The 24,285-nt window shown below is 45.1% G+C and overlaps 1 protein-coding gene across 2 annotated transcripts in view; it reads right to left on the bottom strand.

The window, feature by feature from the left end:
* Nucleotides 1-22,234, bottom strand: part of LOC121853625 (protein turtle homolog B-like) — a 50,583-nt gene extending 28,349 nt beyond the window's left edge. For both annotated transcript variants that reach the window (XM_042347884.1, XM_042347883.1), the window contains exons 1-2: nt 21,444-22,234; nt 4,892-5,019 (exon numbers count right to left, since the gene is read on the bottom strand). In XM_042347884.1, the coding sequence (XP_042203818.1) occupies nt 4,892-4,970 (79 nt within the window). In that variant the 5' untranslated portion in view covers nt 4,971-5,019; nt 21,444-22,234. The remainder of the gene's footprint in view (nt 1-4,891; nt 5,020-21,443) is intronic.
* Nucleotides 22,235-24,285: the final 2,051 nt, after the last annotated feature.

Below are 24,285 nucleotides of genomic sequence, written 5' to 3' on the forward strand. Positions count from 1 at the left end.
TGGTCTGGATAACAAACCACAAAAAATAATTTAATTCTTTTGAAAACAAATCCATAAGACAATTTACCGCTACTCCATTATTTCATCCAATCATCTTCACCTTCCTTCTATTAGCCAATCATTATCAAGATGTGTGTATACGTTCAACCAATCAGCTTCAAGATAAGTTTGTTATAATCCAATGACTGTCAACATGCCTGAATTCAGTGATCGTTAAGTTGCCTGTAATGTCAGCCAATGATATACGAGATGCGCTTCACAGCCTCCAAAGAGCGTGAAGAGGCTTTCATCAACATCGAATCAGGTTAGAGAGAGAGAGAGAGAGAGAGAGAGAGAGAGAGAGAGAGAGAGCCAATATTCATGCCTGGAGTTAATGGAGACGGTAAATATGACCTGGAGAATAACACACTGACCTTGGCTGCCAACACATACTTATTATGTTCTCTCTTGGCCATACTAGACCACCATATTGGGGTGGGGTGGGGCGGGGTGGGGTGGGAGTGGGGTGGGGTGGGGTGGGGTGGTGGGGTGGGTGAAACAGGAGTGGGAGTGGGTGGGTCGAGGTGGGGTGGGGCGGGGTCGTCTGTGTTTGTTTAAAGACCCCACCTTATATGTACCGTTAAATACCCTCCATAAAGACTCTTCTCTTCCATACATGACTCTTAATTAAGCAGCTCTAAGCTTTAAAGACTTGTGACCTTCCTCTCTCTCTTTAATCACTTCATACATAAGAGCTCTCAAGACGCCCGCCCCTCCGTCCGAGATTCACTCTCTATCTCTCTCTCTCTCTCTACATCTTAACTCACTCCGTTCCTCTCTCTCTCTCTCTCTCTAACCTTTACATTTTACATCCCCCCCCTCTCTCTCTCTCTCTCTCTCTCTCTCTCTCTGTCTCTCTCTCTCTCTACCCCCCTCAACATGAGACAGTCCTCACACACAAACAGTTGGATGGAAGCGAGTAAACACATTATTGTCAGCCGCAGCTTTTGTGATGATACGGATAGGTGTCAAAAGAGCTGTATAAACACTTAGCCCTTACAGAACTTAACCTAACCTAACCTAACGATAAAATCAACATTAACATTACATTAAAACTCGACCTGAACTAGATACGTTCACTTAACACCAGACAAAATTACCATGCAGGATATTTGGAAAGATTATCTATGTAAATGTTGTCCTCTAAATGGTGCTAAATGACCTTGTCTAATTAAGAGTATTTTTAGTATAAATTTGATATTTTTTTCGTGTTTTTGGGTTATGAGGTGTGAGGACGTGGGTTATGAGGTGTGAGGACGTGGGTTATGAGGTGTGAGGACGTGGGTTATGAGGTGTGAGGACGTGGGTTATGAGGTGTGAGGACGTGGGTTATGAATGTGAGGACGTGGGTTATGAGGTGTGGACGTGGGTTATGAGAATTGAGGACGTGGGTTATGAGGTGAGGACACGTGGGTTATGGAGTGTGAGGACGTGGGTTATGAGGTGTGAGGACGTGAGTTTATGAGTGTGAGGACGTGGGTTATGAGGTGTGAGGACGTGGGTTATGAGGTGAGGACGTGGGTTATGAGGTGTTGAGGACGTGGGTTATGAGGAGTGAGGACGTGGAGTTTATGAGGTGTGAGGACGTGGGTTATGAGGTGAACGTGGGTTATGAGGTGTTGAGGACGTGGGTTATGAGGTGAGGACGTGGGTTGAGGTGTGAGGACGTGGGTTATGAGGTGAGGACGTGGGTTATGAGGTGTGGACGTGGGTTGAGGTGAGGACGTGGGTTATGAGGTGAGGACGTGGGTTATGAGGTGTGAGGACGTGGGTTATGAAGGTGTTGAGGACTGTGGGTTATGAGGTGAGGACGTGGGTTATGAGGTGTGAGGACGTGGGTTATGAGGAGTGAGGGACGTGGGTTATGAGGTGTGAGGACGTGGGTTATGAGGTGTGAGGACGTGGGTTATGAGGTGAGGACGTGGGTTATGAGGTGTTGAGGTTGTGGGTTATGAGGTGAGGACGTGGGTTATGAGGTGAGGACGTGGGTTATGAGGTGTGAGGACGTGGGTTATGAGGAGTGAGGACGTGGGTTATGAGGTGTGAGGACGTGGGTTATGAGGTGTGAGGACGTGGGTTATGAGGAGTGAGGACGTGGGTTATGAGGTGTTGAGGACGTGGGTTATGAGGAGTGAGGACGTGGGTTATGAGGTGTGAGGACGTGGGTTATGAGGTGTGAGGAGAGTCGCCACATATTTTGCAGGTGTGAGACAGTGAGTGTCAACACCAGGAGGAGTGTAAAACACGTGTTAAGTCAAGTTAGTCGTGGTTAAGTTAAGTTGGCAACTACATCCACTACAAGTTAAGACCATCACTGTGTCATAACTCACAAGATGCGGCCTGGAGGCGTCATCCAATTAGCTTCAACCTGCCTCCGCTCTCAGTCAATCATCGGCAAGATGCACGAGATTCTATCCAGTCAGAGGCAAGGTCCGTGTACTCTCATTCAATTAGCGTCAATGAGTCTGCGTTCTCATTCAATGACTGGCAAGATTCTGGTAATATCATCCAATGAACTTCAAGATTCTGCTGTCATCCAGTGAGCATCAAGATCCTAACGCGATCACCCAATGGCCGTCAAGAAGCTTAGATCAACATCCAATCAGGACGGAGCGAAGGCCTGGGCCAATATCCACGTCTTGCCTGATGCACAAGATAAAACTGGGTGGCAGAAGCGGCGGCTGTAAGAGAGACCGGTATTGGTGCCCGGCCGAGGAGAATATCACCACTTGAGGCGCCGTCACTCACCCACAGGTGCCTCCCGTCATACTGTCTGCCCCCCATATTGGAGAGCCAGAGTAGTGCACTGGTCATATTGGTCCTCCCTCCCTCTCTCTCCATGGCTCATGTGTATATACTGAATATATATATATATATATATATATATATATATATATATATATATATATATATATATATATATATATATATATATATATATATATATATTCACATCATCATCATCATCATCATCACCACCACCACCACCTCCATTATCATCATCATCATCGTCATCACTACCTCCATCATCATCATCATCGTCATCATCATCACCATCATCATCATCATCACCATCATCATCACCACCACCACCTCCATCATCATCATCATCATCACTACACTAGTGGGTGATCGCCTCTCATATAACCTGTAACATTCTTCCCTGCTCACCTGCTCGTGGTCATTACCTGTCTCCTAATTACCTCTATTATCTGTCAGTTGGCATTTCCTCGATCGTCTCCTCTCTACTGGGACAGGTTAGAACATTAAGTGTGTACGATACCATAATATACTGAGGTAGCGCCGTCCTTCCTCAGACAAACACCAGTTAACGATTTTCTATGACTAGTGGGCGTTGCTGAAGACGACAAATAAGAACAGGGAACCTAACTCAACAATCAGAATCTGAATCAACAATCAGAATCTGAATCTGGCTTCTCAGGTGGACGCCCTTCGACCCAGGTCCTTGACAGCTCTCAAAAATTATTACATGAGTTGGAAGTGAGAGAGAAAATGGAGAGAGGAGAATTCTCTTTCTCTCGCTCTCCTTTTTTCTCTCTTTTTGCCTCTATTTTTATATTTTTACCTCTCTTCCTTTATTTCTGTCTGTCTGTCTGTCTGTCTGTCTATCTGTCTGTCTATCTGTCTGTCTGTCTGTCTCTATCTTTCTATCGTTCTTCATTATCCTTCCGTCCGCCACCTGCCCCTTTCCCTCCCTGCCTTCCTCTTCCCCGCTCCTCTCTTTGTCACCCTCTCTTCTCCTACTCCTTCCCCCTCTCTTCTTCCGTTCCTCCTGTCACTCTTCTTTCTCATACTCTCTCTCCCTTCTTCCTCCCTCTTCCTATCTGCCACTATTACTAACTACCCCTTCCCCTTTCTCAAACCCTCCCCCCTTCTTTTCTCCCTCACCCTTCTCTTTATCCTCACCCTCACCCTCCCCCTCCTCACCCACCTTTCATCCTTCTCGTCTCTTCCGCCTCCCCTCTTCCGCCTCCCCTCTTCCTCTTCCTCTTCCTCCCTTCACTCACCCTCTCTGCTGTTATCGTGTTACGCTGCGGTAAAATCATCATAAATCTTCTCTCCCTTCCTGTGGGTTTTGGTTCCCCTCCTAACCTGACCTGTTCTGGCCTGTCCTGACCTATTCTGGCCTGCCCTGACCTGTTCTAACCTGTCCTGACCTAATCTGATCTATGCTGACCTGTGCTGACCTGTCTGACCTGTTCTAACCTGACCTAACTTTCCCTTAATGTATGTATGTATGTATGTATGTATGTATGTATGTATGTATGTATGTATGTATGTATGTATAAAATCACTACAAATATTTTAAACAATACACTTCACTTTATCACACAATATAAATTCCATCTGCATCAGAAAATTTTGAAAAATATGTCAGCAAAAAAAAATAATATATTGTCTCCATAAACAAAATAATGATCGTTGTATTAAAATTCAGGGCAGCGATCACATGATATATATTTTTGTCAATAGTTCCGTGATGTCGGGTACTTTATACTTCACTCTCTCCTATTATCTATTTTGTCTGATAGGTTTCGCGAACCAGTTTAATATATTTCAAGCACTATTTAAGTTATATATTTCTCAAACTAGTTTCTGTACTATACTACTACTTCTACTACTACTACTACTACTACTTCTACTACTACTACTACTACTACTACTACTACTACTACTACTAATAATAATAATAATAATAATAATAATAATAATAATAATAATAATAATAATAATAATAATAATAATAATAATAACAGCCTCGGGTCATTAGTGTGATGAAGTAATGACGCGATGATTATAGTTAACAAGAGAAGTAATGACACTGACGGACCTGGCAGAGCAGCGGCCTTGACCTCACGCCAGGGGGTGACCAGTAGCCGCAGGAGGAGGAAGAGGAGCAGCCGGGTCATCTGGGAGTACCTGCCTGCTGGTGGTGGCCTGAACTCACTTCGTCACCGTCTGCAAGAATCAAGATGGTGGGCACGTTAATGTTGTTTGGGAGAAGTTGTGGGTTATAGTTTGTGTTGTAGTGAAGTTATGTTTAGGTTATAGTGTGATGTTTGTATAACCAGGGGTGGTCACTGTAGGAAGGTGGTCACTGTAGGAAGGTGGTCACTGTAGGAAGGTGGTCACTGTAGGAGGGTGGTCACTGTAGGAGGGTGGTTACTGTAGGAGGGTGGTCACTGTAGGAGGGTGGTCACTGTAGGAAGGTGGTCACTGTAGGAGGGTGGTCACTGTAGGAGGGTGGTTACTGTATGGTGTCCTGTTCAACAAAAGATTTAATGTTCTTTTCTTGTGATTGGTTCGTTTTGGCCAGATTTTTCAAGATATTTTCAAGATTTTCCATAATGACATTTGTTTCCATAACTCTTCCAGGATTCTCAATGCCTGTGGGAATCCTGGACACAAACACACACAGACACACTCACTCACGTTCACACACACACAAACACAGACACTCACACGCACACATACATACCGTATACACATGCATAGTAAAGCAAGCGTTCACATACATACACGTTTACTGTACATAGTCGCGTTCACACACACACACACACACACGCGTGCACACACACACACACACACACACAGGAAGACATATTACCACACTCACAAAACAGGAGATTGAGCCACAGTCCTCTCAAACACTCTCCATCTATCAACATAGTCCTCGAGACTGCCCACGCTTCAAGTAACAACTCCAATCCCACATCTCCGCTATTTCTTATTCCTCCAACTGTTTGAGCTGGAGTAAACGGCGGGAGACAGAGAAAACCTCGAATGATGGAGGAAGAGGAGAGGAAAGGAAGAGGAGAGGAGAGGAAGAGAGGAGACACACACACACAGAGTTACGTTCATAAGCAATCACACAGACACAGAGACAGACAGACAGACAGACACACACACACACACACACACACACACACACACACACACACACACACACACACACAGGTACACACACAAGAAAAAGCGTTAAACATGTCGTGGGGTGTTGGTAAGGGAAACAGTCTACATTACTTGTAATTGAGTCTCGCTCTGTGGACGGCTTCCTCCTCCCACCTTGCTCCTCCCTACACTAGCAACAGGGCAACGGGACAACGGGACAACAGGGAGACGGGGTAATAGAGCAACGGGATAACAGAGCAACAGAGAAAGGGGGTAACAGGGAGAACGGGACAACAGAGCAACAAGGAAACGGGGTAACAGAGACAAACAGAGCAGCGGGACAACAGTTCGGGACAACTCCATCTCTCTCTCTCTCTCTGTTCACAAATTCTCTTTTATCTCTCGCATCTCTCAAACACAACACGACAAACCTACCCCCTCCCCTCCCCACAAAAAACTGAAAAACAAAAACAATTGAAAGACCTATTGTACATTTTTACCTTTTAAACTCAACACGAGAACTCAGGAGCCGATGTTTACGTCATAATAACAACATCATCTTCCCAAGTCCCTTTATGGAGCTTCAGGTAAGGAACGAAAAAAGAAAGAAAAAAATAAGATGAAATGGTTTTACGATTGTGTCTGAGGTGGTGGTGGTAAGTGGTGGTAGATGATGGTGGTAGGTGATGGTGGTGGTAGATGGTGGTGGTGATGGTGGTAGTGGTAACCCTGTGCGTTAAGACAAGTGCCAGATACAGTGCCAATAATTCCTTCTCTCCTCTCCTCTCCTTCACTATGTTCCCATCTCCCCTCCCCCTCCTTACCTTCTCCTACTCCCCTCTCCCTCCCCCTCCTTACCTTCTCCTACTCCCCTCTCCCTCCCCCTCCTTACCTTCTCCTACTCCCCTCTCCCTCCCCTACCCTCTCCTCCCCCGCTGTCAGATTGTAAACAGATCTCAGAACCCGGCTACAATAATCCCTGTCTTAGATGGGGGGAGGGAGGGAGGGAGAGAAGGGGAAGGAGGGAAGGAGAGGGGGGAGGGAGGGAGGGAGGGAGGGCGACAGGTGAAGGTGGGTGGAGGTATGAATAGAGGGAAGGAAGGAAGGAAGGAAGGAGGAATGAAAAGAGGAGTTGAAGGCAATGCGAGAGAGAGAGAGAGAGAGAGAGAGAGAGAGAGAGAGAGAGAGAGAGAGAGAGATTATTGGTCAACATCGCCATCACGTATCTACTAATGGCCCTTAATTAGCTACAGCCACGCTCACTGTATGTAATATATCCTTCATTAATACACACACACACACACACACACACATTCCCATGTTAATTTTTACACACGTTGGCAGTAACCCAGATTATAGCATATTGATCCATGGCCTGTGTAATATAATGGAAATGTTCGTCCTGGGAAAAATAACTCGTATGTACAGTAACCGGGATAAAACACTGTGTTGTATGGGATAGGAAATAAACATTAATATATTGTGTTGTATTTGTGTTGTGTTGAAAATGTTTATTGGTTACTGTTGTTTGTTGTTGTTGTTGTTTTGTTGTTGTTGTAGTTGTTGAAATATTATTGTTATTATTATTTTTATTCTGTAGTATCATAAATATTTGTAAATATCGAGTTTTCAGCAAAGTATAATACCTCAAGGCTCACACACACACACACACACACACACACACACACACACACACACACACACACACACACACCATACCATTATTCTAAATATATTATACCTTGAGGAAATTCTTAACTTATACTTAGGAATTTGAATATAATCTCACACACACGTCGTTTGCTCCCTCTCTTGCCAAACTTTTCTCTCAAGCTTTTTCCCTCACACTTGCTACAATTTTCCCAAGGTTGTGTAATTTTTCCCTATGGTCATTAAATTTTCCCTCAACGTTGTCAAAATTTTCCCTAAGGTTGTCTATATTTTTCTCCTATGGTCGCTAAAATTTCCCCACTTTTGTTAAAAATTTCCCCAAGGTTGTCTATTTTTTTCCCATGGTGATAACATTTTTCCCACGGTCACCACATTTTTCCCACGGTCGCCACATTTTTCCCACGGTCACCACATTTTTCCCACGGTCGCTATCCAAGCTCTTCCAGGGAACACTTTGTAATGCCCCGCCCCGCCCCTCCCCTCCCCCAAGCCCCTCCCACCAGGTAACACTCCCATGTTCACCTGACACAAGTAACACATTTATATTCTTATTCTTATAATTCAATCATATAATCGTATTTAATTTTCTGATGGATATTATAGAGATTCGTCCGTATAATCAACAACAACAACAATTTATAACCAGACTACAACTGTTTTTCCTAGATTATATTTATAACTTGCAGCAAATTATTTATATCAGCTCCTATAGGACTTAAGACTTGGTTATTTTTTTATTTCGTTGAATGCACACACACACACACACACACACACACACACACACACACACACACACACACACACTACAAGTTAAAACAATATTGTAATTAAAAATCGTCAAATATTTGTCTTGTATTTCTAAAACATATTTTTATTATTTACTTCACACTTTATACCATTTCATTTTCTTCAATTAACCAAGATTTTTGTTCCAAGTTTACTCATTATTTTTATCATATCAAACAAACTTTTATTATTTTATTTCCTGAATGATTAAGTTTAGCCTTTGTTATTTACTTTATATACAATTAACGAATGATCTTCCATTAAAAATAAAATAAATATTCCATGTAAAATAAATGAATGTGAAAATTTTAATAGGCAGTGAGTTGGTAGTCTTCAACATATAGCAGAGAGTAAAAGCCTCCATGAATAAACGATATAGAGAAAGATTGCCACACACACACACACACACACACACACACACACACACACACACACACACACACTGACACACTGACATACACACAATACACACACACACACACACACACACACACGACGAATAGTTATTTATAAATGGTGAAAGAATATTTATGTTACGTCGTAGTGATTAATTAAAAAAAATAGTGTCATGTTGCATTTTAATTGTGGTGTGTCAGTTGTAGCTCTTATCTCCTTCCCTCCTCCTTCTTCCCTCCCCTCCTATCCTCCCCCACCCCTCTCCCTCCCCCACCCCCTCTCCCTCCCCCCCACCCCTCTCATCATCCTCACTTCTCCTCTCCTCACGTTTCTTTTATCTCCCCACCCTCTCTCCTTCCCTCTCCTCCACCCTCCCTCTCTCCCTCTCTCACCTCTTCTCTTCCGCTCTACATGGTATCTCTCAGTGTGCTCTGTCATCTCTCTCTCAATTAATAATCCCCGCCATCCAACTTCTCTCTCTCTCTCTCTCTCTCTCCCCATCTCTCTCTCTCTCTCTCTTTCTTTGTCCTCTCTCTCTCTCTCTCTCTCTCTCTCTCTCTCTCTCTCTCTCTCTTTCTCTCTCTCTCTCTCTCTCTCTCTCTCTCTCTCACTTCTCAGCGTCTCTCATCTATCAACGTCTCTCCCTCTCTCTCTCATCTCTCACTGTCTCTCTCTCATCTCTGTCCTTACTCCTGTCTGTCTCCTCAGGTAATGTCATCACAATAATTAAGTGTGGAGTATTTTTAGTCATGCGTTGATGACCTCTCAGGTAAGTCAGTGGTGACCTCCCAGGGCAAGTCAGTGACCTCCAGGTAGAATGGTGACCTCCCAGGTAAGTCCAGTGACCTCCCAGATAGTCAGTGACCTCCCAGGAAGTCAGTGACCTCCCAGAGTAAGTCAGTGACCTCCCCAGTGACCTCTCAGGTAAGTCAGTGACCTCCCAGGTAAGTCAGTGACCTCCCAGGTAAGTCAGTGACCTCCCAGGTAAGTCAGTGACCTCCCAAGTAAGTCAGTGACCTCCCAGGTAAGTCAGTGACCTCCCAGGTAAGTCAGTGACCTCTCAGGTAAGTCAGTGACCTCCCAAGTAAGTCAGTGACCTCCCAGGTAAGTCAGTGACCTCCCAGGTAAGTCAGTGACCTCCCAAGTAAGTCAGTGACCTCTCAGGTAAGTCAGTGACCTCCCAAGTAAGTCAGTGACCTCTCAGGTAAGTCAGTGACCTCTCAGTTAAGTCAGTGACCTCCCAAGTAAGTTCAGTGACCTCTCAGGTAAGTCAGTGACCTCGCTGTACCCCGACATCACTCACACACAGATGGTAAAGCAACTGGAAATAAAATGTTACATATTTTTTTGCTCACTTCTGTCCTGAGGTGTTCGTCTCACTCAACCTAACTTAAATAAACTTAACTTAATTTAACTTGACCTAATCCAACTTATTTTAACTTAGCCTCATTTGACGTAGCTTATCCTATCCTAACTTAACCTAATTCAACTTAACCCAATTAAACTTAACATAACGTAACGTAACTGGAGCTAACTTAACCTGATTTTACACAGTTGTTACGTGTGTGTGTGTGTGTGTGTGTGTAAAGGAAATCTATTTGCCATTATAAAGTTGTATTTATTAAATCCATTGAACTATAGAGAAGACGTTATATGTCTCCCCCCCATCTTGTCTCCCTCCCTTCCTCCCTCCCTCCGTATCTCCTCCCTCTCCCTCTCCCTCCCTACATCTCTCTCTCCCTCCCTCCATCTCACTAAATTTCCTGGACCGGACGATTAGCTGCTGTGGGGCTGTGGATCTCTCATTCACACACACACACAAGGCAGACAAAACAAACAAACGGACAATAGTGATACAAATACAAATATTCAGTTGTGTACGATGCCCATGTTGATACGAGTGTTTTGTTATCTTTAAGTTTATTTATTTCCGGCGAATTTCTGGCGATGAAACTAAAGAAATATAATCTCTCTTACTCTCTCTGTTTTTATGTTCTTTATCTCCCGTTCTAGAAATATTTAGTGGAGGAGTTTATATTGATATTTTCTGTTGATGCGGCCGTATTTGTTGTTTTGGAAAGTCAATATTCACATTTATCAGGATCCTCACCCCCCCCCCTCACCTTCCCTCGATTCTCACCGAAGTAAATTTTCACATATATCAGGTCCCCTTCCACCCTCCCTCCCTCCCTCACCTTCACCCCCAGGGAAGTAAATTTTCACATGTATCTGACCTCCATCACCCGGAAGTAGTGGTGGTTCTTCACGTCTACTGAACGACCGCCATCATTTACGTCGAATATATCGGCTGGATCACTACAATAGGCCCGATTAAAGCGTATTTATGCCCTGTGTTGTTGATATCGGATGAATTGCTGTCTCAGAGATCCGATTACAGCGTATTTATGTCCTGGCGTTGATCTAATTGATGCGGAGAAGCTGGCTATCAATACTATCTGTTAACATCAATAGCAGCAACACCCCGGAACTCTCCCCCTCCCCCCACCACACACACCACCCACTACCACCCAGTGTTCAGAGGCGTGTCATCATCACTCTCGTATCCCGGCAGCAGTGTCAAGTATACTTCCCGTCAGTGTCAAGTACTTCCCGGCAGTGTCAAGTACTTCCCGGCAGTGTCAAGTACTTCCCGGCAGTGTCAAGTACTTCCCGGCAGTGTCAAGTACTTCCCGGCAGTGTCAAGTACTTCCCGCTAGTGTCAAGTACTTCCCGGCAGTGTCAAGTACTTCCCGGCAGTGTCAAGTACTTCCCGCCATTGGAACAACACTAAACATAATTCACTATTGATCCTAACCAGAAACAGTAGTAGTAGTAGCTTTCTTTGTGACTGTTAGCTGTGTTGGTGACTAACTGTTGGTGATTACCATAGATGCAGTTTGGCGCTGGGTTCTCCATCTTGTCATTCTTCTTCTTCTTCTCTGCCCCTCGTCCTCCCTTTCCTCCACATAATCCTCCCCTTTCTCACTCATTCTCCTACTTAACCCTCCTCTTCCTCAATCCTCCTTCCCCTCCTCTCCCCACTCCCCACTCCTCCTCCACCCTCAGCTTCTCCAGCACCATTGATACACCCAGATTCTTGGAGCCAATTGTGTTGACAAAGCTACTGTGTATAACCCATCCCACCAACTACATGGAATTATAAAGTAATACACACACACACACACACACACACACACAGGACAGTGCCAACTTTGGACTTTTCTATCGCACTTTTCTTAAAGTTGCTCTGACGTGTTGTATAGAGGCCGGGCGGTGCGAGCAAGGTCGTTGATCCTCCTGGCCCACAGCACCTGGCCCAGCAGCACCTGGCCCACAGCACCCGGCCCACAACATTCTCGGCCCACAGCACCTGGAAGGCCCACAGCACCTGGCCCACAACACCTGGCCCATACCACCAGCCCACAGCACCCGGCCCACAACACCCGGCCCACAGCACCCGGCCCACAGCACCCGGCCCACAACACCCGGCCCACAACACCCGGCCCACAACAGGCCATCTAGCCCCTGTGCCAGGAATAAGACTCGAGACATTGACGCTCTCTGATTGGTTAAAGAGAATCACGTGACCAAGGACCTGGGTGAAGGACCTCGATAAACAGGACGTGACAGGAGATGATGATATAACCTGGAATGACTTTATTTCCTCAAGTGACTTAAAAGAACCATTAGAGAGTGTTGCAACATCTTCAAAACAACACTGGCAACGCTGCAACATCTTCAAGACAACCCTGGCAACGCTGCAACATCTTAAAAACAACACTGGCAACGCTGCAACATCTTCAAAACAACGCTGACAACGCTGCAACGTCTTAAAAACAACCCTGGCAACGCTGCAACATCTTAAAAACAACACTGGCAACGCTGCAACATCTTCAAAACAACGCTGACAACGCTGCAACATCTTAAAAACAACCCTGGCAACGCTGCAACGTCTTAAAAACAACCCTGGCAACGCTGCAACATCTTAAAAACAACACTGGCAACGCTGCAACATCTTCAAAACAACGCTGACAACGCTGCAACATCTTAAAACAACCCTGGCAACGCTGCAACGTCTTAAAACAACCCTGGCAACGCTGCAACATCTTCAAACAACACTGGCAACGCTGCAACATCTTCAAGACAACACTGGCAAGCAAATATCTTTCAAGACAACACTGGCAACGCTGCAACATCTTCAAGACAACCCTGGCAACGCTGAACATCTTCAAGACAACCCTGGCAACGCTGAGCATCTTCAAGACAACCCTGGCAACGCTGAACATCTTCAAGACAACCCTGGCAACGCTGAACATCTTCAAGCTGGCAACGCTGAACATCTTTCAAGACAACCCTGGCAACGCTGCAACATCTTCAAGACAACCCTGGCAACGCTGAACATCTTCAAGACAACCCTGGCAACGCTGAGCATCTTCAAGACAACCCTGGCAACGCTGCAACATCTTCAAGACAACACTGGCAACGCTGCAACATCTTCAAGACAACCCTGGCAATGCTGCAACATCTTCAAGACAACCCTGGCAACGCTGAGCATCTTCAAGACAACCCTGGCAACGCTGCAACATCTTCAAGACAACCCTGGCAACGCTGCAACACTTTTCTCTGTTGTCGGAAATAAGAGGAAGAAAAAAATTAAGAAAAAATTGGACGTGTGTAAGATAACCTCATTTCCTCTCTTATAAAGGGAAGTGTACTTTTGGGTGATGGTTTATATAGTGTATGAGAGGCGTACACCAGGAGTTAGTACCGCCTAACCTAACCTAACCTAACCTAACAGGTCCAAATATACGGTTTTAGTCTTCAAACTCATGCGTGTAGTCCAGGCTGTTACTCATGATAATAGTGTGACTCTAAGTTAGTGTGTAGTAATGCGTGTGTTGCCTGCAGGAGGAGGAGGAGAGGGAGGTGGAGTAGAGGAAGAGGGTATGGTGGAGTGGAAGAGGCAGTAGAGGAGGCCTTGTGAAGAGTCTCCTTAAGTACTGTACCTACGATAGATAACAACAGACCACTTAAACAGGCCTCTTGGCACGATTCCTGGCCCCCTAGACGATGTACCTGGCCTCTCGGCACTACTCCTGGCCCCCAAGACGATGTCCATGGCCACCAGACACTATTCTTGTCCCTCTAGATGATGTCCCTGGCCACTAGATGATGTCCCTGGCCACCAGACACTATACATGGCCGGCTAAACAAATTTCCTCGACCACTAGACACTTTTCTTGGCCAGTTAGAGAATATTCCTGGCCAAAAGGACATTCTTATCACTCACTGGCCATATTTCTTGGCCAGAGACAGCGTTCGTTTTTAGGGGTTGGGGGGGGAGGGGAGGAGAGGGAGAGAGAAAGGGAGGGGGAGAGGGGGGGGGGTGCGGTCACTAGACAAATTTCACGTCGCCGTAAATGGCTTCCTTGCCTGTTGGTCACCGTCTAATGTTGATATAATTCATGTGTTTTATAGCCGGTGTGTATAGAAGGGGGGAGGAGGGGGAGGGGAGTTATCATTTATCCCCCTTCTTCCCCATTTGCTACTCTCCTCACCCTTCTCATTCTCTCTCTTCTCCCGTTCCTCTTCTACTACCCTTCTTACCGTTCTACTCAACTTTGCACCTCTTCTCCTTCCTTCTCTACCTTCCTTTTCTCCTTCTCCTCTCTTATCCCCATCCTTCCTTCTTCCTCCTGGGGTCTCAATAGGTCCCATTATGGCGGGTTTCATGGCTCACGCTAGGTACTCGGGATAAAGAGTGTATTATATAACTAATTACCTTCTCCTTTACTAACTGCTACAACAAGATGGAGGACCTTTATTTATTTAGACTAAAGTTTACTTTTTTAATTTTACGGACCGTGGCCTTGTCTTCCTCCCCCCCTAAAAGTATCGGGTTGAGAGTGGACCTGTGTCTTTGTATATATTATGTGTCCCTGTGTGTGTCTCAGTATACTGTATGTGTCCTAGTGTGTCTCAGTATAGTGTATGTGTCCTAGTGTGTCCCAGTATACTGTATGTCCTCGTGTGTGTCTCAGTATACTGTATGTGTCCTTGTGTATGTGTATGAAGAGAGAGAGAGAGAGAGAGAGAGAGAGAGAGAGAGAGAGAGAGAGAGAGAGAGACTTCTCATCAACACTCAAGGGACCATTTTAAGATTTAATGAAAAACTTGAGACGTGAAATAAACAACACAATTCTTATAAAAACTATTAATAAAAACAAACCGTAAACATTCCTCAAATAACAAAGAAGTAATTAAGAAAACAACAGATTAACGGCGATATAAGCAACAGAAGGAAAATTATTAAACAGGGAGTGAGGGAACAGATAACAGGTGAAGGTTTAATTAGCCTAGGTGAAGGAGGCCACTTTAAAGGCTCACAGGTGTGTGTGTGTGTGTGTGTGTGTGTGTGTGTGTGTGTGTCTGAGAGGGAGGTCTGTGTGTGTGTGTGTGTGTGTGTGTATAGGAGATGTCAATAGTGCGAGACATAACAACAACAATAACACAAGGAACACACACACACACACACACACACACACACACACCGTACAACTCTCTCTCTCTCTCTACTTGATTAATATCTTCAACACTCAGTAAATATTCCTCGCTGAAAGTTTTGTGTCATTTTGGTGGAGTTTAGATTGAGTTTCTTAGACTGCCCCTCACACTGACTTACTTAACGCCAAATTTGAATATTTTCTGCTCCTGCATTAAAAAGTTTACACCAAATCAACTCAAACGGTTTATAGATATTTATTTATTTATTTATTAATGTTTTTTTTTATTTTTTGTTGTTGTTTGGTGTTCTTGTTCTTGTTAAATTGTGGTCGTGGGTGGATTAGTTGTTAGTCCTTGTTGTTGACATATATGGGTAGTTTAAATGTTACTAACTACCATCAACCATACATACCACAATACACCCCTACCACACACCACCACACCCCATCAACCACCACTGACCATAATACACAACACTACTACCTCACACAACACACCAACCATAACCACCACACCCCTACCACCACACCCCTACCACCACCACAACACACCAACCACACCCCTACCACCACCACAACACACCAACCACACCCCAACCACCACCACAACACACCAACCACACCCCTACCTACCACCACACCACCACCACCACCACCACACACCACCACACCCTACCACCACAACACACCAACCACACTACCCACCACATCCCTACCCACCTACCCACACAACCCACACCACACACCTTCCACCACCACCACAACACACCAACCACACTACCACCACATCCCTACCACACCCCACCGCCCCAGATAGACTTTAATATACCCGTTTTTGGAAAGCCTACAAAATTAACCCCATCTATTTTCCATTGTCTGGGGAGCTGCATCTCGACTTCTCTCACTCTATCTCTATCAGAAAATAAAATTGAACGTAGTGGACAAATTACCTGCCTCCTTTGTCACGCTGCTGCCTCAACTGTGACACATTTAACACAATAACGAAAAAAAATACTCCAGTATATATCGTCCCTCCAACGCCATCTTTTGAGCGTGATGTGAACTAAAAGGGGCGTCAGGGAGTGTGTGTAAAGACGCCCCAGGGAGTGTGTGTGTGTGTGTGTGTGTGTAGACGCCCCCAGGAGTGTGTGTGTGTGTGTGTGTGATGCCCCAGGGGGTGTGTGTGTGTGTGTGTGTGTGTGTGTGTGTTAAAGACGCCCAGGGAGGTGTGTGTGTGTGTGTGTGTAGACGCCCCAGGGGAGGAGGGGGTGTGTGTATGTGTGTGTGTTTAGACGCCCAGTGTGTGTGGATGTGTGTGTGTGTGTGTATAGAGTGTGTGTTTAGATGCCCAGGAGTGTGTGTGTGTGTGTATAGACGCCCCAGAGTGTGTATAGATGCCCCAGGGGTGTGTGTGTGTGTGTGTGTAAGACGCCCCAGAGTGTGTATAGATGCCCCAGGGAGTGTGTGTGTGTGTGTGTGTGTGTATAGACGCCCCAGAGTGTGTATAGATGCCCCAGGAGGTGTGTGTGTGTGTGTGTGTATAGACGCCCCAGAGAGTGTATAGATGCCACAGGGGAGTGTGTGTGTGTGTGTGTGTATAGACGCCCCAGGGAGTGTGTATAGACATGTGTGGCCTCTGGGATCCTCTGTGACTTATAGACTACACATTGGTTTGGTCTCGATGTGTATTTTTTATGCTTAGAGTTATTCCTATAGATGACCAAATTCTTTTCCCGGAGTTTATTGCCGATTCTGTTTTGTTATGGGTAGAGTTCATGTTTATAGCGTATCGAACTCTTTTTCCTGGAGTTTATTAATGATTTTATTTTGTGATTGTTGGTAAATTTATTCCTATAGACGATGCAATTTTTTTCAAAGAGTTTATTAATGTTTTTGTTTTGTGAGAGTGATTAAAAGACCTTCTTGTCTCCCTCCACCTTCACCTCTCCCCACTCCCCCCAAACACCCCTCTACCCCTCCCCACACCCCAAACACCCTCCCCACTCCCCACTCCCCCCAAACACCCCTCTACCCCCACCATTATATTAATACCTTCCTCCAAATGTTAGAATGATAAATGAATGACTGTAGTAGCGGCTGTAGTCCATTTGATAGTGTATTGGTACCTTGAGTGTTGCAATGAATCAACACCCACCAACACAAAGCCAACCTGCTGTGGAAACCTGGACGCCGATGAGGTCTCCCCCACACACCTCACATTATTCCCTGCTGGGTCGAGTTGATAGGTTAGGGTTGGTTTGGGTTAGGTTAGGTTTGGTTAGGTTTGGTTAGGTTAGGTTTGGTTAGGTTTGGTTAGGTTAGGTTTGATTAAATTAAATTAGGGATCTTGGTAGTTAAGAGTGCCACCAGTACCATAATAACCCCCTGAATCGACCAGAAGTTAGTGCCATCATTAGTGCCAACAACGATAAGGTAAAAAGTCATAGTAATTACACCTGTAACTCTCACCTGTGTTGACCTTGACATGAGTAATTAGTGAGTAACTGTGTACTTAACCTGTCCACGTCCACAACAACTGGTTATTAAAACATCGTCAGGTATGAAGGTCAAAGGTTAAGGACATTGGGTCAGCAGTATAATGTGTGTGTGTGTGTGTGTGTGTGTGTGTGGTATGGTGGTGGTGTGATGTGTGGTATGGTGGTGGTGTGTTGTGGTGGTGTAGTGTTATAAAAATGGTAGCACGGTTGTGGAGTTGGTGTTATAGTGGTGATAGTAGTGTTGTAGTGAAGCAGTGTGTTGGTCAAGCTGTGTTGCCGCCTCAGTGTGACCTTGGAGGGAGGGGGAAGGCAGCTTGACCTCGTTAACTTAGAAAACATTATGGAGTTCCTTAAATCCAATAATGTGTATGAGATGATATAAAAATCACTTTGTTCTATACGGGAGAAGAAGAGATTATTGTTTTGTATATATCAGTTCGAGATTAAATAATTTTAACTGCGCCTTTATGGTCTCTCTCTCACGTTCAGCCGTTCCTTTAGTGTTGCCGTAAATATAAAACATAAATGAACGCCGAGTAAATTACGTTCTGGAAATATTATGATGCATTTCTCCGGCAATACTGTCCTCTTAATGGCGTCTAGTCACCAAAGTTGCCTCTACCTACAGCTGCTGAGGACCCGGGGAGGATGTTGGTCCCGGGAAGATGGTCAATGTTACGGAAATACCACCAACACAAGGCTCTTATATTTTTGTCATTATTTAAATTTTTTATGGAACTAGACGATCTGAATGTAATCAAAATTTAAACTTAAAAATCCCAAAGTAGTTTTGATTAGGTTAGAAAGTGTTTGGTTGGTTCTTGTAGCCTGTAAAAAAAAATGCAAGTAAATTCGTATGGTTCTTGATAGTAAATTACTAACGTTCACTACATTTCCCCCCAGGCACCACCTATGGAGCGAACTGGCAACCCAAGCGAGGCCCCGCATCCTGCAGCCAATGTTTACATTACTCGCCCTTGGACCAGCCGCCCTGGGCCCAGACCTCCCGCGGCGGCCCAGCGATAACATCTCTCTTGTTTTAACCTTTTGTGGCCATCAGTTTACTCTAAGTACCTCGACCTACAGCCGAGTCTCGTCTTGAACCTCTCTAAAAGTTGTTTGTTTATGAGGTAGTCGCGTGGCTCTGCCTTACGATGTACTGTACTGTACACGAGAGGCCGGGTGGGTGGTCGTCGAATATAGGACGTTTTGGTCAGGGTGTTTATGACCTGACCTGACCTGACCTGACCTGACCTAACCTAACCTAACCTAACTGAGGCTCCAAACATCTGCTCACTGAGAGAGTCGAGTGCTCTCCTCATTCCTCTGCTCCGGGTCACACCAATTATCCAGCCAGTGATGCATCTTCCTCGCTGACTGATCACTCTGGAACCAATCTTAATGGACCTTGCCAAGTCCCTAATGGGTAGGTTAGGTTTACATTAGGACTGGTTGGGGGTGGGGGGGGGCTATTAAAGATTGTGGTGGCTATTTAACCGGCAAACTGCTTCCTCCTCAGGCCTGACTCCGGGACGATGGAAGTAACTCCTGGTTAATCAGTTCGCCATTAACGTATCTTCCGCCGGTAAATTGGGCCCCATTAGGACCGGGGGCCTATTAAAACTAGCAGCCACCCATTTGAACTGAATCCTGCTTCACTCAGAGTGGATTTGATTACGGGGCGGTGGAAGCAAGTACTGGTGGCTGGGGTAATGCTGGGAGGGCTGGAAGGGGGGCTAGGAGAGGGCTAGAAGAGGGCTAGGAGAGAGGGATGGGAGGGAGCTAGGAGGGAGGGATGGGAGGGAGCTAGGAGAGGTTTAGAAGAGAAATGCTGGGAGGGTGGTAGGCGGGCGTTAAGAGATGGATGGGAGGGGGCTAGGAGGGGGTTAAGAGTGGGGTGGGAGGGGGCTAGGAGGGGTTTGAGAGAGGGCTAGGAAGGGGCTAGGACGGAGAGCTAGAGGGAGTCCGCCAGTGTACACACAGGGGTGGTGATGGTGCCATGATACTGTGCGGCCTGGCATTAACCCCGGGTTTATATGACGCCTCGGCCCAGTGTTCTGATTTCCCCGTGAGCAGAACGTGTCGCTCCTCCTCCACGTTCCCTCTCACCATGACGTTCTACCTTGATTATGTTCAGAGGAGTGTGAGGGCACGAGGGAGGAACAAAACACACACACACACACACACACACACACACACACACACACATACACACACACACACACACACACACACTGAGCTGAAACAAAACCCTATTTTCTGTAACGTCATCAAAGACCAAAGATAAAACATAAACACAATTGAATCTTAGAAGAATAAAAACAAATAAAAACAAATAAAAACACCTTCATTACCTCCTCAACGACCATACTGACAATTAATGTTTTTTGTGATTTTTTTTTTGGGTTGATTCATGCTGTTAATAACCCTACTATGTGACCCTTTTATAAGTAGATGGTCATTAAGATACGGGTTATGAAGTGGGTTTTATATCCTGGAACAGTAAAGTAAGATTGTTGTCATTACTGGTGAACAACTTCGAAAAGTTTTGAACATATTAAATCTTTCTCGCTATTTGCACCCAGATGGTATCTCTGGGTGCTGTTAAATGTGTGTGTGTATGTGTGTGTTAATACTGGGTTCTTTTAGGACTGGGGCCTACTTGGACTGGGGCCTACTTGAACTGGGGCCTACTTGAACCGGGGTCTACTTGGACCGGGGCCTATTAGATTAGAACTGGGGTCTACTACTCTCTCTCTCTCTCTCTCTCTCTCTCTCTCTCTCTCTCCTCAGTGATGTTAGCTGCCAGATGTACGATTTACAACTCTTTCATTATCACAGTTTGTTCCTGGATTTATTACTAATATTTAAAGGATTAATAAATTTTATAATATGAGTGAGTGAGAATAATTAACCATGAAGAATGAATAACGATGGAGTAAAAACATCAGAATAAAGAATAAATAACAAACACAACCTGGGAATAATTACAATGTATAACAAATTAACAAAAACGTAAATAAAGAAAAAACTCGTGTGTATAATAATAAATAAAGTGAGTCAGTAAACATCACTAAGGCTAAATGTACACACGATAATAAATACTTTTTTTTACAATATCCTGATGAGGGAAGAAGTGGTAGTAATAATCTCACTTAAAATGGAGTTAAGTTGAGAATTTGTGATATAATTCCTGTATTTGTGTATCTGGGATCAACCGTATTTAAGCCAATGTAGATATACGTGAAAGAATTATGGTACAGAGGGGTGGGAAAATGTTGGAACCTTGAGAGTATAATGTAATGGTATAGACATAAGAGATGAGTGTAGATGAGGGGAAGTTATATTGTCTCTGTGTGGTTCTCTTCGTTGAGAATAGAGGAAGGTGGAGAATGAGATAGAGTCGGTGAGATATAATGAAGTATTGTGTGTGTGTGTGTGTGTGTGACTAGAAGCTCGCAAAGATAGAATATATGCGTAAAAAGGATATGTCTGATGGGGGGGGGTGTTGAATGCAAGCTACAACACTCTCTACGATACCGGATTCGGATTCGAAGTATATTTCGGAATATTATGAGAGAGAGAGAGAGAGAGAGAGAGAGAGAGAGGACCATGCCGATAGCCTGGGACTACTTACTGTTATGGTGCTCAGTGCTGGGCTACAGGCGCCTTGGGAACCACAGCTGTTCAGGGCTATTGTTCAAGGCCAATGCTCAGGGCTACTGCTCAGGGCTACTGCTCAGGGCTACTGCTCAGGGCTACTTCTCAGGCCCAGTGATCAGGGCTATTGGTCATGCCCAGTGCTCAGGACTACTTCTCAGGGTTACTGCTCAGACTCTGCGCTCAGGGCTACTGCTCAGTCCCAATGCTCATGTCCAATGTTCAGGGCTACTGCTGAGGTCTGATACTCAAATCCACTGTCTAAACACTTCTGCTCAGAAATAGTGCTCAGGACTACTCTTCACTTGAAGTGCTCATGAAAACTGCCCAAGAATAGCGTTGAATATCCCTGTATAAGAGTTCGTGGTCAGGACTACTGCTCAGGACTACTGCTCAGGACTACTGCTCAGGACTACTGCTCAGGATACATAAATGCGTCCCTTTAAAACACCTGCTTTTTTGTATTTGTTTAAGTTACACATATTGACACGGTATTAATATCTTAGACACATACATAATCATCCCCCAGGCATACACAGACAGTCCCTAAAGACAACAAAAATCTTGCCAATTTTGAACACCGAAAACATTATACCCTAATACACATATAAATCACTGTAACTATGTCAACACATCTATAACAACTTCTATATCGAGGTTAATTAATCACTATAATAGAGTTTACTGTCCGTATGTCTGTTTATCTCTTACAGTTGTTGTTTATCACCCCTGTAAACAACACTTGCTTTTGTTTACTTGTTCGTTTATGTTGTTTTCGGTAATTAGTAACTGTCACTCGCTTGATTACAGTAGTACTATAAATTCATTTGTTTATATAAATGTTATGTTACTGAGTGTATTACAGGCGTTACAGGGGTACAGACAGTAACAGTTCACAGTGTTAAAGGAATACAGTCACTAACAGTTCACGATGTTTCAGAGGGATACAGTCACTGACAGTAATGTATATCGTCACGGTCACTACAAGATCTTTGATTGACTGTATCACGGCGTTACAGTCATTAATACAGCATTATTGTATCACAGCGTTACAGCCGCAGCATTACACGGAATCACAGCATTAGAGCGTCACGGCATTAAGAAATCCTGTTTATCCCGTAAGCAGGATTTAAGAAGCCTTGGTGGATTCTTCCCCCCTTAAAAAACGAATCTCGCAGATTTTCGTAGAGAGAGAGAGAGAGAGAGGGAGGCCCGGTGACCCTATCACACTCTCTCCCACACTCTCTCCCGCACTCTCACACACTCTCCCTCACCAGCGCCACACCGTCACTGCCACCACCACCAAACTCTCCTCAACCCACACCACTCCTCCCTCTTCTTCCTCTCAGTGGCGCAGTCGCAAAGTCTGATTTGGATTCTCTCTCTATCTCTGTCTGTCTCTCTCGCTGTCTCCTTCTGTCTCTCTCTCTGTCTGTCATATCTCTTTTCTTCTTCCTCTTCCTCCTATCCCATATTCTATTTCTCTTCTTATTCCTCCTCTTCCTCCTCTCCCTGCTGTCTTTCTCCTCCTCCATCTTCTCCACTTCTACCCACCATACAGGGGTGACTCTCAGGATGGGGTGCTGGAGTGCTGGGGGGTTCTGGGGGGTTCTATGGGCTGGGGTGTTGGGTTGCTGGAGTGCTGGGGTGGTGGAGTGCTGAGGTTCTGTGGTGCTGAGGTTCTGGGGTGCTGGGGTGCTGGGTGCTGGGGTGCTAGGAGCTGGGGTGCAGGGGTGGTGGGGTGGTGGGGTGCTTTATCAACAGCTCGGTCTGGTGGTCGAGGGACTTTTATCTTAATTCTGTACAGCAAAATCAAGACTAATGATCACATCCTCAATATTTCTCCATCATTCCCTTTAAATGTTATCCAAAAGCTGTGGTCATGAGCGTCGTACAGCATCGTGCAGGGTCGTACAGCATCGTGCAGGGTCGTACAGCATCGTGCAGGGTCATCTGGCATCGTTCGAAGAGGTCATTACAGCATCGTTCAGGGTCGTGGCATCATTGCAGGGTCGTACAGCATCGTGCAGGGTCGTACAGCATCGTGCAGGGTCGTACAGCATCGTGCAGGGTCGTACAGCATCGTGCAGGGTCATACAGCATCGTGCAGGGTCGTACAGCCACGTGAGACTGAGGGAAACGACTGACTTAAGAGTGAAGAAACTTTAAGTGTGATTTAAGACTTCTTCAAAAATCCTCCAGTTGATATACTTACTGAAGGTGTGTGTGTGTGTGTGTGTGTGTGTGTGTGTGTGTGTGTGTGTGTGTGTGTATGAGTGCATGTATGTATGTATCAACCTCTATCCAATCTATCTACCTTTCTATCTATCCATCTATCCATCTACCACTCCACCACATCAAAGAGACAGTGTTAGAAGGTACTGGGCAGCGTTTATAGATTAGCAACTGGAGGAGTGTGATGAAGTGTACTCGAGTGTAATGTCCGCGGCAGCTGTGGATAATGGCCTCTTGCCACTCTGCTTCCCTCACATGAAAAAAACATTATATTGCGGTACTAGATCTCGGAGTTGGGAGCTTAACTTAGCCTTAATCTCTCTCCGTATGTGAAGTGTGGGGGGATGGAGAGGGGGGAGATGGTAGGGAGAGGAGGTTGGAGGAGGAGGAGGAGATGGAGCGTAAGGAGGAGGAGAAGAAAGAGAAGTAAGATGGAAGAAAAGGATGACGGAGGGAGGAAAGGAAGAAGAAAAAGGAGGACAAAGAGAAGAAGGATGAGGAAGAACAGGAGGAGGAGGAGGAAGGCTTAAGAGTCTTGTCTAGTGGGCCACAATTTACCAGGAAAAAACAAAAAACAAATTCTC

This window comes from Homarus americanus, unplaced genomic scaffold, assembly GCF_018991925.1.
Source record: "Homarus americanus isolate GMGI-L3 unplaced genomic scaffold, GMGI_Hamer_2.0 scaffold4896, whole genome shotgun sequence".
In the NCBI taxonomy this organism is placed as follows: Eukaryota; Metazoa; Arthropoda; class Malacostraca; order Decapoda; family Nephropidae; genus Homarus; species Homarus americanus.